Source organism: Malaclemys terrapin, chromosome 11, assembly GCF_027887155.1.
Source record: "Malaclemys terrapin pileata isolate rMalTer1 chromosome 11, rMalTer1.hap1, whole genome shotgun sequence".
In the NCBI taxonomy this organism is placed as follows: domain Eukaryota; kingdom Metazoa; phylum Chordata; order Testudines; family Emydidae; genus Malaclemys; species Malaclemys terrapin.
This window is the reverse complement of record NC_071515.1, coordinates 71,765,387-71,780,681: the sequence shown is the minus strand read 5'-3', so window position 1 is coordinate 71,780,681 and position 15,295 is coordinate 71,765,387. Positions and strand designations below refer to the sequence as shown.

The 15,295-nt window shown below is 52.0% G+C and overlaps 1 protein-coding gene across 2 annotated transcripts; it reads left to right on the top strand.

The window, feature by feature from the left end:
- The first annotated feature begins 1,249 nt into the window (after window positions 1-1,249).
- Window positions 1,250-12,484, top strand: INHBB (inhibin subunit beta B). 2 transcript variants are annotated; one of them, XM_054044127.1, is made up of 3 exons: window positions 1,250-1,301; window positions 2,655-4,335; window positions 9,901-12,484. In XM_054044127.1, exons 2-3 carry the CDS (start codon window positions 3,933-3,935, stop codon window positions 10,674-10,676), a joined length of 1,179 nt encoding a protein of 392 aa, XP_053900102.1. In that variant the 5' UTR covers window positions 1,250-1,301; window positions 2,655-3,932; the 3' UTR covers window positions 10,677-12,484. The 2 variants fall into 2 exon arrangements, with proteins under 2 accessions (XP_053900102.1, XP_053900103.1); XM_054044128.1 differs by lacking the exon at window positions 1,250-1,301 and having other exon boundaries at window positions 2,648-4,335.
- The last annotated feature ends 2,811 nt before the right edge of the window (window positions 12,485-15,295 follow it).

Below are 15,295 nucleotides of genomic sequence, written 5' to 3'. Positions count from 1 at the left end.
CCAAAAGCACTGGGATGGGATGAGTCTTTCTGACCAGAAATTCCACTGTAGATGTGAAAGACATGCTGGCTGAAAATGTTGTCAAATGGATTTCAAAATTTTAGTTTCAATTAAATGGCATTTTGAAAAAAGTTGACTTGAAAAATTCCTGATCAGCTCTTTCTTTAATGACAAGACTACCCTTCCTCCTTATAGCTTAAAACATTAATAGTCTGTAGTAGGTCAGTATTTTGCCAGTCCAAGTATTTAAAAAAAAATGTGGACTAAAACATTAACATTTGTATTTGTAATATGAACATCAAAGGAGATGATCAAGTTATTGATTTTGTTAATACTTAAGAACATGTTGAGCAAAATATTCCCAAATCCCCCAGAAACAGACTATAGAATTAAAACAAATGGTTTGCAGTCATTAACTAGGTTAGAACCTGCTGCAGGGGTTAGCTGTCCATGCAGTAATACCTAACAGCACTCTGAGAGCCCCAACATCCCTCCCCTGGCAATGAGTATGGTGTTCAGATGTGATCGAATATGTTTGTGTCAACTGAGCAAACTCAGTGCTGGGCAGAGATTAGCCCACATTGTAACAGGGAGGGCAACTACACTTGACCCAATTACCTCATGACACATACCTGGCATTTCTTGTATCACTGGCAAAATGACAACAAAGCTTCTTTGGTGAAGAAAAAATCTGCTCTGGGGTGTGCTGCTAGTTCCCAGCCTTTAAATGTTAGATGGATCTTCCCCACCATGGGACAGGCTTGCAAGAGGCTCCCTCCTGTACAGCCCCCAGGTGTCTCAAATTGATCACCCACATTGAGAGACCACGTCTGGACATGGGGGGGAAGGGGAGCCTCCCCTCGCCTCCTCTGTATTTCAGTTTCTTCATCTAGAAAAATAATTGTGTTGAGCCCTTTAGATGAACAGCGCTAATTGGCCGAGTGAAGGATGAGCTACGAGCAAGACACTAATTAACTGAAATGTCACACTTACTGGGTGCTATTATTATTTATCATCATCACCCTCTGTCCCCTTGATGCAACCTGAGACACCGTCACCAAGCTGCTCAGCAGAGCGCGGCCCTGGGCCAGCTGGCCCGTTTCCAGCCGCGAGCGACAGGCGGCGCCCTTTCCCCAGCGTTCCCACGCCGGAGGCTGCACCTACCCCTACACTGGAGGTGCCTGTGCCCAGCAGCGCCGCTTTTACCTGCTCCGCCAGCCTTCACCCCGCCCCGGCACGGCGTGAAACCCACCGGGCAGCAGCCAGCGGGGGGGGGGAAGCACCGGCCCTGTCCACCCCAGGTGAGCCCTTGGCGGATGCGCTAGGATCGCACCGCCCAAGGTCAGCAGTGTGGTGTGGCGCGCGCGGGTGCGGTGTGTGACTGCTGGGGGTGTGTGTGCTACCCAGGTGTGGAGCCCTGCTGTGGGGCGGGGTGCTGGGTGGGAGCGTAGCTCTGGTGTGCACTCAGGGTGTATGTTGTGTTGTTTTTCCTGTGGGGTTGTGTGGGAGAGTACATGCCGTGCGCCTGTTTGTGTGGCGCGCGCGGGGGGGGGGCCGTTGTGTGGTTGTGAGTGTGTGCAGCGTGCCGGCCTTTGTGCGTGCCGGGGGAGCTTATGTCGGTGGGGGTGGCGGGCAGTGTGTGCGGTGTGTCATTCGCACGGGCTTTGGGCAGGCGAGCGAGGGCTGGGTTTGTTTCGCTGTGTGGACGCGGCAGGTGGTTAATAGTCGTGTGCGTGCGCTCGGCTTGGGGCCGGGTCCCGTGGAGCGCCTGTTGCTGTGTGACATGCTGGTTGGTGGGTCCCCTTTGCTGAGCCAGAGGAGAGACCCTCTGCGTCTAGTCTCCTCCCAGCCGCCCGGTGCACCCCCCTCGACCCCAGCTAGCGGGACCCGAGTTTGTGTCAGGTGCTGAGAGTTGGGGGGGGAGTCTCTGTGCATTGCAGCCAGAGCGGTCCCCGTCCTGCCCTCCAGGGCACCGGGTGGAGACCTAAGCCGGGGGGTTCCCCGAGGAGACTCGCTCCCTACGAGCGCGTCCCTAGAGCGCAGGGCGAGGGGAGGCGGGCGGCTGCCGCAGGCACCGCAGGGCTCTCTCCGAGGCGCTGAGGGGGACCAGATTGCCGTTATCCCCCCGAGCTCCCGCCGGAGCCTCAGCCCCGCTGCCTGCCTGACACTTGCCCGCCACGGGGTCCCCCTGATCGCCCCACCTGCCACAGCCCCTGGAGCGCTGCCTGGGTGACACCCCCCACAGTGCTGCAGGGTCCCCGCGTGTCCGGCTCTTCTCCGTGTGTGTGTGTGTGTGTGTGTGTGGGGGGGGGTAATTGCAGCAAACTGGCCAATGGGGGGCATTGCTTTAAAGGCATATGGAAGGGGGGGGGGGTGTTAAGAACCGGCATAGCGAATATTTCCACATCAGGAAGTGGCTGCACTAGCCTAGGGGGCCGGAGGCTTAATCTGCTCACGAGCGCGGAGCCTATGGCGTCCCTGGTGTACGTTGAAAAGTCCCCACGTGGTTTTCACTCCTGTATAAAAGTTTCAGGAGAAAGTGGCACAATGTCGTGATTTTTCGGGGGGGGGGGGGTGAGCAGGCGGAGACCAGCGGCAGATAAGTGAGGAGCGAGCCGCTTCCCCCCAGCAAGCCTTTCCCCCACCCCCCGCAGGCTGCGGCTCGGAGCCGGACCCACAGGCGCGTTAAAAGCCCTCCAGCCCCCGGGCCAGGCAGAGCGCAACCCGCTGCGGGGGAGCCGCGCTGACCATGAAGACGCGGGAGGGGCGGCCGGACAGGCGAGCCGAGGCGCTGCTCTGAGCCGGTGGATTTGCTCGTTTTGTGCCCGAGGGAAGCGCAGCCCGGCAGGACGCTAGAGCCGAGCCGGGACCGACAGCAGGGCGGGAAGGGAAGGGGTGGCATGTGTGGATCTGGTTTCCCACTCCCGTGAGCTGGCTGCAGGGGAGCTGCCCAGCGAGAGGACCGAGCGGAGCCGCCCTGCACCCAGCGCCCGTGGCGTGGCTTTGCCGGGCGCGGTGCGGGGCACCAGCCTGGTTTCCTTCCCGCCGGGTACCAGTTGGATTGCACGTAACCCGGCCGGGTCCCTCTCCCCGCTCAGCCCCGATGACGCCAGACTGAGAGCTCGCCCCCGGCTCGGCGGGACCTGGAGAACTGAGAGCCTCCGCCAAGGGACAGGCAGCCGCGCGGCTCGGCTCGCCCTGGGGATGTGCGCTGGGGAGTGAGCCGGCCGCAGGACTTGCTCCGCGTGCCCTGTGCTTGGAGCTCCGTCTGCTCCCCCGCCCCACGGGGGCGGCTGCTGTCCCCTACAGCCTCCCTCCCTCCTCCTCGACCGGTGCCCCCTGCAACCTGCCTGCTGCTTCTACCCCTAACCGGGCTCCCCGGCACCTCCTGCCCCCAGCTGGGCTCCCCTGGCACCTCCTGTCCCCAGCCTGCTGACCCCTAACCGGGCTCCCCCGGCCCCTCCTGTCCCCAGCCTGCTCCGCCCAGACCGGGCTCCTCCGGCCCCTCCTGTCCCCAGCCTGCTGACCCCTAACCGGGCTCCCCCGGCCCCTCCTGTCCCCAGCCTGCTGACCCCTAACCGGGCTCCCCTGGCACCTCCTGACCCCTAACCGGGCTCCCCCGGCCCCTCCTGTCCCCAGCCTGCTCCGCCCAGACCGGGCTCTCCCTGCATCCCCTCTCCTCAGCCTGCTGCCCCTACTTTAGACCTTAGTGCCCCGCCTCTACGCTCCGCTGCCCCCCAATTTGGCTCCCGCCCCCCTAGTGGCGCTGCTACCCCTCCCCCCCAGCTTGGCTGCCCCCGCCCCCCTGCCCCGGGCGCTGCTGCCGGGAGCGACCTGAGCGGAGCTGCCGGCGGCCGGGACTGAGCTGGGCTCCCTGCAGCGGATCGGGACGGCCCCCAGCTCTGCCCCCGCGACAGCGCCCGCTGCCCGCCATGGACGGGGCGGCTTGGAGCGGGGTCCTGGCCGCGTTGGTGGCTTGCTGGTTGGCGGTGGGCGCCGGGAGTTCCCCGACTCCGCCGCCACCACCCGCGGGGGGCGCCCCCCAGGACACCTGCACGTCCTGCGGCTTCCGGCGGCCCGAGGAGCCGGGCAAGGTGGACGGGGATTTCCTGGAGGCGGTGAAGCGGCACATCCTGAGCCGGCTGCAGCTCCGGGACCGGCCCAACATCACCCACGCCGTGCCCAAGGCGGCCATGGTCACGGCGCTGCGCAAGCTGCATGCCGGCAGGGTGCGGGAGGACGGCCGGGTGGAGATCCCCAGCCTGGACGGGCAGGCGAGCGGCGGTCCCCCGCTGCACGAGCAAGTGTCCGAGATCATCAGCTTCGCCGAGACAGGTGGGCACCGCGTTCCCCCGACCCCTCTGCCTCACCCACCCGGCCGTTGGTCCATCCCAGGCACCCCGGGCCCCCGAGTTACCCCCTTCCACCCATCTGTCCTGTGCCAGCCACCCCATCCCCCCAGCCATCCGTCCCAGCCACGCTGCCACATTACCCCCTTCCACCCATCTGTCCTGTGCCAGCCACCCCGTCCCCTCGGCTATCCATCTCAGCCAACCCCTTGCATTACCCCCTTCCACCCATCCGCCCGGTGCCAGCCACCCCATCCCCCGGCCATCCATCTCTGCCTCCCCGTCCTCCCAGCCATCCGTCCCAACCACGCTGCCACATTACCCCCTTCCATCCATCCTTCCTGAGCCAGCCACCACGTCCCCTCAGCTATCCGACCCAGCCACTCCTCTGTGTCACCCCCTTCCACCAGTCCACCCTGTGCCAGCCACCTCATCCCACCCCCCGCAACCACTCCTCTGCATCACCTCCTTCCATTCGTCCGCCCCGTGCCGGCCACCCAGTCCCACCCCCGGCCATTCATCCTAGCCACCCCTCTGCATCACCCCCTTCCATCCGTCCGCCCCATGCCAACCGACCCATCCCATTCCGGACATCTGTCCCAGCCACCCCGTCCCCCCAGCCATCCGTCCCAGCCCCTCTGCATCACTGCCCTCCAACTGTCCACCCTGTGCCAGCCACCCTATCCCCCTGGCCATCTGTCCCAGCCACCTCTCCACATCACCCCCTTCCATTTGTCTGCCCCGTGTCAACCACCCCATGGCCATCCGTCCCAGCCACCCCTCCACGTTACCCACTTCCATCCACTCTCCCCATCCCAGCTACCCCTCCGTTTCAACCCCCTTCCATCCGTCCACCTTGTCCCAGTCACCCCATACCACCCCCCTTCTATTCATCTTCCCCATGCCAGTCACCCCTCTGCCTCACCCCCTTCCACACATCTTCTCCATCCCAGCCACCCCTCTGTGTCACCCCTTCCATTCATTCACCCTATGTCACCCACCTGTCCGTCGGTCCATCCCCCAGCCATCCGTTTCAGCCCTACCACCATGTCAATCCCCTTCCATTTGTCCGCAACATGCCAACCACCCCTTTGCATCAACCATCCGTCCATCGGTCCACCCAGCCACCCCATCCCCCTGGCTATCCATCTCAGCCACCCCTCAGTGTCACCCCCTTCTGTCCATCCATCTCATGCCAGTCACCACTCCGCATCAACCACCTGTCCAACCATCCATCCATCCATCCCAGCCACCCCTCTGCATCACCCACCCACCTGTCCATACATCCCAGCCACCCCTATGTGTCATCCACCTGTTTGTCCGTCCCACCTACCCACCTATCCATCCAACCATCTCACGCCAGCCACCCCTCTGCGTCACCCACCCATCTGTCCATCCACCACATGCCAGTCACCATTCCGTGTCACCTACCATCCATCCCACCCAGCCACCCCTCTGCCTTATCCATCCATTCATCTATCCATCCCATGCCAGCCACCCCTTCCACATCACTCACCCATCCACCCTATCCCAGCCACCCTTCTGCTTCACCCACCCATCTGTCCATGTCACCTACCCATCCATCCCACCCAGCCACCCATCCTTCTGTTTGTCCATCTATCCATTCCAGACACCCCTCTGCTTCACACACTTGTCCAATGATCCATCCACTCCATGCCAGTCACCCCTCCACTTCACCCAACCATCCGTCCATCCACCCCAGGCCAGCCATCCCTGCTTCACCCACCCATCTGTCCATCTGCACCCAGCCACTCCTCTGCCTCACTGATCTGTCCATCCACACCATGCCAGCCAGCCCTCTGCCTCACCCATCCATCTGTCCATCCATCCCAGTCACCCTTCCGCTTCACCCGTCCATCCACCCCAGGCCAGCCACTCCTTTATTTCACCCATCTGTCCATCCATCCCTCTGCTTCATCTATTCATCCCATGACAGCCACCCTGTGCTTCACCCATCTGTCCATCTATCCACCCATCCAAGGCCAGCCACCCTAAGCTTTGGCCATCCATGCATCCTCTTCTCTGCTTCACCCATCCATTTGTCCATCCCATCCCATCCCTCCCTCTGTTTCACCCATCTGTCCATCCATCCATTTCCCTTATGCCAGACACTCCTCTGCTTCATCCATCCATCCTATGGCAGATAACTCTGGGCTTCACCCATCCATCCATTTGTCATCCACCCCTCAGCTTCCCACATCCATCCATGCATCCACCCCATGGCAGCCACCCATCTGCTTCACCCCCCCCCCACACGCCTGTCCGTCCATGCATGCATGCATCCATCCATCCACACCTCTGCTTCACCCATCCCTCCATCCATCCCATGCCTGCCACCCCTATTCTTCACCCATTCATTCATCCCATGACAGCCACTCCCCGGCTTCACCCATCAGTCCATCCATACATCCGTCTGTCCACCCATCCCTCTTCATCCATCTATCCGCCCACCCCATGCCATCCATTCCTCTGCTACATCATTCCACCCACCCTATGCCATCCACCTGCCCCGTGCCATCCACCCTCTGCTACACCACACCATCTGCCCATCCCATGCCATCCGCCCATCTGTTAGAATATTCCATCTGCCCGCCCCATGCTATCCACTTCTCCGCTACATCATCACATCCACCTGCCCCATGCCAGCCATCCCTCTGCCACACCATTGCATCCACCCCTGCCAAGTTATTCCATCCATCTATCTATCCTCTTTTCCTCTACTCACATGCCATTCAACCCCCTCTGCTACCTCCATTTCCCCACCTCCTCTTTTACAGCCATTCCTCTACTCATGCCATCCAACCCCCTCTGCTATACCCAGTCACCCATCCATCACCTCTGCCTGACTGACAGATTCATCCATCAACCCATCCGTTTCCACTTGTCCTTCAACCAGCTCTGCAACCCTCACTTATCCACTCCATCCATCTCTCTATATCCTCTAATTCCTCTGCTACACCAACCCATCCATTCACCACATCCACTTTACCCATCTAACCACCATATCATCCACCCCCTTTGCTATACTCATCCATCCACCCACAACCTCCAGCCCCACTGCTATATCCATTCACCTCCTCCCTCCATATGTCCTCTGCTCGCTCCATCCATCCATCCACCACTCACATGCCTTACAGCCCTGTCTGTTCCATCATCCCGTGTCTGTATGTCCTTCAGCCTCCTCTGTTGCATCCTTCCAGTGTACCCATTGATCCACTGTACACATTCACTGCACCCATCCATCTGCCTACCCAGAGGCGGCTCTATGTATTTTGCCGCCCCAAGCATGGCAGTCAGGCAGCCTTTGATGGCATGCCCATGGGAGGTCCGCTGGTAACGCGGATTCGGCGGCATGCCTGCAGGAGGTCCGCCGGTTCCACGCCTTCGGCGTACCCGCCGCCGAATTGCCGCCGAAGCTGTGGGACCGGCGGACATCCCACAGGCATGCCGTCGAAGGCAGCCTGACTGCCGCTCTCACGGCGACCGGCAGGCCGCCCCCCGCGGCTCGCCGCCCCAGGCATGCGCTTGGTGCGCTGGTGCCTGGAGCCGCCCCTGTGCCTACCCACCCCATCTATCCATACTTCACCTGCACCCATGTTCTCTATCTGCCAGCCACCTAGTGCATTCATCCATCCACACACTTTATTGATCTATCCACTCACTCTTTCAGTCCATCTTTCCACTTAATCTATCCATCTTCTACTATGTTCCACCTTTTATGTACTATGTTTGTCCATCTGCTCTGGCTGTCATTCATCCATCCACATGTGCACTGTATCCATCCATCCACCCACCCACAATACCTGTCCATCAACCATATCAGTCCTATTCATCCAGCCATTGCACCTGTTCATCCATCTGATCCATTTGCTGTATCTGTCTATCTAACCTGCAGTATCCATCCATCCATCCAACCACTAGATCTATGTCCTTTACATATCCATCTACACTGTCAATCTACCATAGGTACATGCCTGTCTTCCTGCTGTATCCCTCAATCCCTCCAACAATCTGCTGTATCACTAAATTTATTTCTCTCTGTCTGGGGTATCTGATTACCCACCCAACTACAAAATCTATTAGTATGTGTACTGCCCATCCATCTACTGCATCTACCCAACTACCTATCAAAAGCATATACATTTACAGTATCTGTTGTGTATAAATGAAATAGATACGTGCTTGTCTGTTTATATTCACATAAATATTTATAGGTCTACATATTCGTAAGTAATATATAGACCTATATCTCTTAGGTGCTCTTATGCCATATGTACTGATGCAATGATACTATGCTGTTGATTTCCTTTCACTGTGATCACAGTTTATAGAAAAGTTGTGTGTTGACATGTAACAGGATTTTTTTAGCATTGATTTTTATTGCAGTTTATTTTTTTTACCATTTTCTTAAAAGTCTAATGCTATGACATCACTGCTGGGATTGCAGTTCTATTCAGTACTCAATTGACAATCACTTATTTTTGCAACACCTTCCAAATCTGTTTTATATAAAACATATATAGACACAGCAAACATGATAAGGTACCAGAAACCTTATATACACTGCCTGGGCCTAACAGACCTATTTTGAAGGGATCTGGGGTGACACACTAGACTCTAACTATACAAAACCCTTGAAAGATGTATAGATGGACAAAAAGAATAAAGGTTCCTGGGCAACCGAAAGGGATAAAAATTGGTGTTTGGCAATAGAAAGACCACCTAGGTCACCTAAATGGAAGCGCTGGCCCTGGTTCTGGTACCTTTCATGCAGTGAACTCTTTTGGTTGCAAATAATGTATTAAAGCTAGACATTGGGTGGAATATCAGTGATGGTTTCACTCATTTAATTCTGACATTAAGACCAGAAGGATATTACAATGACCACGGCTGCTTTATTTGACCTCTTTTTAGAATTTATTGGGGGGGGGGGGGGGAGGGAAGGCAGAGATCAAAATCTGATGGGCGATACCCTGCTACTTCAGAAGAGTAGATCTAGATTAGTTTTAACCCTTTGCACAAGTGGACATGCTTTTGAGAACACTTTCCTTGGTGTTTTGCATGCTATCTGTTAAGTAAGATTAGCATATGGGAAAATTGTAACAAAATCCTTCATTAGTCACTGAAGCTTCACTGGTTGCTAAAAAGCCTATCCTGTAAAAACCAAAAGGTATCTGAAAGCTGAACCTTTTCCTAAACTAGTTAGTAGATATTAAGGTACAAATGCTGTACTTTTCAGGGTACTCTGATACCCTGCTTGAATCTCTCTGGCTCTAAAGAATTTGTGTTGCTTTCTGCAGATCTGACATATTCAGCTATAGCCAGGTTAGATTTTTGCTCTGGGAAGTCATTTTTTAATGTATTTTCTCGTACAAATTCTGGACCTTTAATTCAGTGCATTATTCCTGGCTAATAAATTCTCCCAGCAGTTTTGATCAGTTATGTTCTAGCATTGTTTCTGAATCCAGAATTGCGCAAATAGTACATTTTGTTCTTGACTTAATGTTGCTGATCTCTCCTTCTCTTGCAGATGATCTGGCCTCATCTAGAGTCCGCCTCTATTTCTTCATCTCAAATGAAGGGAACCAGAACTTGTTTGTCGTTCAAGCCAGCCTGTGGCTTTACTTGAAGCTGCTTCCATATGTCTTAGAGAAAGGCAGCAGGCGAAAAGTAAGAGTCAAAGTCTGTTTCCAAGACCTGGACACTAGCAACAAGTGGAATGTGGTTGAAAAGAAAGTTGATCTCAAAAGAAGTGGTTGGCACACTTTTCCCATGACAGAGGCGATCCAGGCTCTGTTTGAGAAAGGAGAAAGGAGACTGAACCTGGATGTTCAATGTGAGGGCTGTGACGAGTATTCAGTGCTGCCAATTTTTGTGGACCCCGGGGAGGAATCCCACCGGCCTTTTTTAGTGGTGCAAGCCCGCTTAGCTGACAACAAACACAGGATCCGGAAAAGAGGCCTGGAGTGTGATGGCAGGACCAATCTATGTTGCAGGCAACAGTTTTACATTGACTTTAGACTCATTGGGTGGAATGACTGGATCATAGCGCCATCAGGTTACTATGGGAATTACTGTGAAGGGAGCTGCCCAGCCTACTTGGCTGGAGTCCCGGGATCAGCTTCCTCTTTTCACACTGCGGTAGTGAATCAGTACCGCATGCGAGGGCTGAACCCAGGCACCGTGAACTCCTGTTGCATTCCAACCAAACTTAGCACAATGTCAATGCTGTACTTTGATGATGAATACAACATTGTGAAAAGGGACGTTCCCAATATGATTGTGGAAGAATGTGGTTGTGCTTGATTTAAGGTGTGTTTCCGGGGGGAGAAAGAGAACATTCCCGTACTAGATGGTATTGGAGGAAGTTTCACTGTGTATCCAGGCATCGGTGTTAAGTCACTGTGGAAAAGTCTGGCAAAAAAAAAAAAAAGTTTTACATCGGTGTCAGGACAGTGGCAATTTGTGGATCTTGGACATTTAAATATTCTACCACTTATAAACTAATGCTATGAAATACTTTACACACACAAACACACACACACACACACACACGATACAAGTAACAGGAAGTCAATCACCAGTGACAACATAACTAAAATGCCTGCCAGTACAAGTGAATGGCTAAGCAGCTGTTTCCCTACCTGCCTGGGAAGTTGGACTGAAATGAGCTCTATGTGCTCATACAAAAGAACACAAAAAAGAGAGAACATAATATATTCTTGCACGCAGGTGTCAAAATCACCAAACTTAAAAATGACCATCACCTCTTAGGTCCAAAGGGAAGCCACAGTCCACCTGCCTATGCAGGTTTTAAAAATCTCCTAATATAAACAACACACATATCCTTATCTTCCAACAGCACTTCCAGTAAGTGGTAACATGAGAGAGAGAGGGAGAGATACACATAAGCAGCTACTGTAATTCTGTAATTCTGAGACTGTTTCTGTATTCTTCTAAATCACATGTTTGGTTGGCATTATTTGATGCTTTAACTGACTGCTAGAAATCCATGGACGCCTGTGTCTGTTGTGCCATTGAAAAGGGGCTTTTCTGTCATATCTGGATTGTGCTGACCATTAGCATCTCACTGTTCTAAGAACAAAAAAAGAACAAAAAATCAAAGTTGCAATCTGTGTGTTTCAGCAGGAGACTCCGCAAGGACATGTAATGTGGGAGAAAAACAAACGAACAAAAACAAATGCTACCACAACTAAACCAATGAACCCTAAAAGGAATTACAGTAACATGGTGGAGACATTCTGAAAAATGCTGTGCATTTAATAACAGGTGAAGAACATTTTAACAAGTCTTGGAAAGGAGGAGAGTGCTTTGAATTTCTTTTCCAGGAAGTGTCAAGGATGGCCATAAAGATCAGAAAATAAAGATACAGCATAGCACTTGCAAACTGCTTGAATGCACATATTATAGCACTTGCAGATTTCAATGCCTTGAAAAGTGGTACTTGATAGTGCACTTATCTTTGCTCACTATCTAGGTAAACAGGTGCCGCATGAGCTATGCAATTTAAAGTGTTGACCCATACTAGACAAAACTGGACTTATGATATGACTTTTTTATATTTTTTTATACTTGAAATTAAATCTTTTGCTTCTTTTTTAAAGCGAATGATTGCTTTTAATGTTTGCACTGATTTAGTTGCATGATTAGTCAAAAAAACCTGCCATTTGAAAAAAAAAGTTATTTTTATAGCAGCAAAAATGAATACATTTAAATGTATTATACATAAATTTTGGAACCAAAGAGGCCAACATATTAGTTATAATTTTTATGAGATGGCAAAGCCATCATATATCATGTAGTTGTACTGAGCAATCCCTCACAAGGCCTACCGATTCTTTCAGGGTACAAAATGGATTCTGTTTGTTCTATTCAATGTCTTTTCTATACCGTACGCACATGGAACGTATAGTGAAAAAACAACTGTTGTAGAATACATTACAATATGTACATCCTTTAAATCCATTTTTTATGTTTATTTAATAAAGTTTCTTTTAGGTTCTGTTCCATAGTAATTTAAAACCAAACAAGTTTCACTTAGATTTGCTGTTGAAGTATTTTGCATTTGTGTACAGATTAAGTAAATAAAAAGATTGAAAACTGGATGAGGTTTTATGCATGTCCCCTCCTTGGGAGCTTGGTTACATATAATTTACAACTCTGGATTAAGGGTGAGGAGGGTGGGTAAGATGGAGCATGAGACTAGTAGAAGGGTTGCCAATTTTGGTTGGACGTATTCCTGGAGGTTTCCTCACATGACATAATCTTTAATTAAAGATTAACCTTTAATTAGTGGAGACTCCAGGACAATCTTGGAGGTTTAGCAACCCTAGACTGTATTAACATTGCTCACCGCAGCAAAGTCTGGTGTCAGGCCCCAATCCTGGCCTGAAAATCATATATTATGCTTTTCCAGCTTTACATGCAGGGCCGGTGCTACCATTTAGGCAAACTAGGCGGTTGCCTAGGGTGCCAAGATTTGGGGGTGCCAAAAAGCGGTGCCCTCAAATTTTTTTTTACAGTGTTCCTACGCCCCCTCCCCGAGCGTGCGGTCGCCGCTCCACTTCTCCCGCCTCCCAGGCTTGCAGCGCCAATCAACTGTTTGGCGCCGCAAGCCTGGGAGGGGAGGAGAATTAGAGCGGGGGCGGTGTGCTCAGGGAGGAGGCGGAGCAGAGGTGAGCTGGGGTGGGGAGCTGCCGCACGGCTCCTCGGGGGGGGGGGGAGGGCCTCAGAGTGGAGGGGGGGCGGGGCGCTGCCACAGGGCTGGGTTGGGGGCACAAGGTGGAAGTTTCGCCTAGGGCGTGAAACTTCCTTGCACCGGTCCTGTTTACAGGCACCTGAACAGTTGTCAGAGAAGTATTTTCAGTTCATGTGTTTAATTGAATGCCGTGAAATCTGTCTTCAAGCACCACTTAAGGGATGCTCAAAAGTCAGTTGTTAAGCAAGCAGGTTCTATAATTAAATGACTTGGGCCCAGATCCTCAAAGCGATTTAGGCATCTAAATTGAAATCAGTGGGAGTTAAGCACCTCTGTACCTTTGAGGATCTGGGCCTAGGTCACTTTTGAAAATAAGATTTGGGGTCCCAAGTCATGTAAGCACTTTAACATTTTACCCAATGTCTTTCTTTTGCTCTTAGGTGTGGAATGAGTTATTGGTCTTCGCACAAAGAAGGGGCCTAATAAATCATAAGATCTAATCCTGGCACTGACACTGACCCAGCCCAGGGATCACTTAGACCCACATTTTCAAAAGTGGGCTCTGATTTTGAGTGCCAATTTGAGACACTGTGGGCTTAGTTTTCAGAGGTGCTGGAGTTGTAGGGACTCAGCGCCTCTCAACAGCAGGCCCCAGGTGTCTCAAATTGAACACCCAGAAAAAGAGGCACCCAGAATGACAGGCCACTTTTGGAAATGTTGGTCGTCATCTTTTTGCTTCAGGTTGCCCTCGCTATAACGTGGGAATAGCACTTATCTGCGGGTGTTGCAAAGGTCGTAGGTCACAGCAGGTGTTGTGAAGCTTAGTTAATGTTTGCAAAAGTGCACAGTGGGCCAGATCCAAAGCCCATTGAAATCAATGGGAGCCTTTCACATTGACTTCAATGGGCTTTGGCTTAGGCCCTGTAAATGCTAAGTATTATTATTCAGTCCTGCTGGTGCAGTGAGGTTCTGGAGCTGGAAATCCATGCTCCTTCATCATTTAAAATATTCTAACAGAAGTAAAAACTAAGTTCCCTACATGGAATTCCCACTGGTGTTAATGAGCATTCTGTGAAAGGCATGAAGCTATGTGGTGCATCAACAGAACACACGATGGATCGACTTTGCACACTGTGCATTTCCGCTGGTAATAGATAATTGCTCAGAAATCATCCAAGCCTCACCTGCTTTTCTTGTGAGAGAGAAGAAGTCAGCAATGGAAATTAACAATGTATGTGCTGCATCGTCTGTTCACACAGCAATAACATGAAGATGAAAATCAGTACAGACAGATCATGAAAAGCAAGGGTTAAACTTCATATACTTTGTCACAACTGACTACAGATCTATAATATTAGTAAAAAAAACATACACAGTTGTGTCAAAGGGAGTAAGGTGCCCAACTCCCCTATGGTCCTTTGAAACGCCTAGATTTATGCTTAATGAATTTATTCTTCTTAACAATAACTTACATTTGGACAGTGACTTTCTGCTCAAAAGATTGTGAAGCACTTTACAAAATATTTCAAGATTCTTTCGTAGAGCAAAAGATTTTTCTCTCAGAGCAGTTACTGCTCTCACTAATGTTGGTATCAGCTTGGAGTAACTCCACTGATACACTCTAGTGCAAGTAAGCACAGATTCTCACTCTCTGTCTCAGGCTTGGTCTACACTAACCCCCCAAATCGAACTAAGGTACGCAACTTCAGCTACGTGAATAACGTAGCTGAAGTTTGAAGTACCTTAGTTCGAACTTACCTCGGTCCACACGCGGCAGGCAGGCTCCCCCGTCGACTCCGCGGTACTCCTCTCGTCTAGCTGGAGTACCGCAGTCGACGGCGAGCACTTCCTGGTTCGACTTATCGCGTCCAGACAAGACGCGATAAGTCGAACCCAGAACTTCGATTGCCAGCCGCCGAATTAGCGGCTGGGTGTAGACATACCCTCAGTCTCTCCTCTCTCTCTCTCTCTCTATAAGTACTCTGTTCACCATTAAAATGCATCCACCTTTTGGATTGGAATCAGTAACTGCTTAACAGAGTATGACAATATTACACATCAGTTTAGAACTAAGAAGTGAAGGTTGAATATACAGGGGCAATTTACTTACATGCCTTGGTGTTTGGCCAGGAAATAGCACCTGCCTCTTGAGTGGTCAGGATCTCTATTCAAACGATGGATTTCCCTGGTCTCTCACAATTGTAGC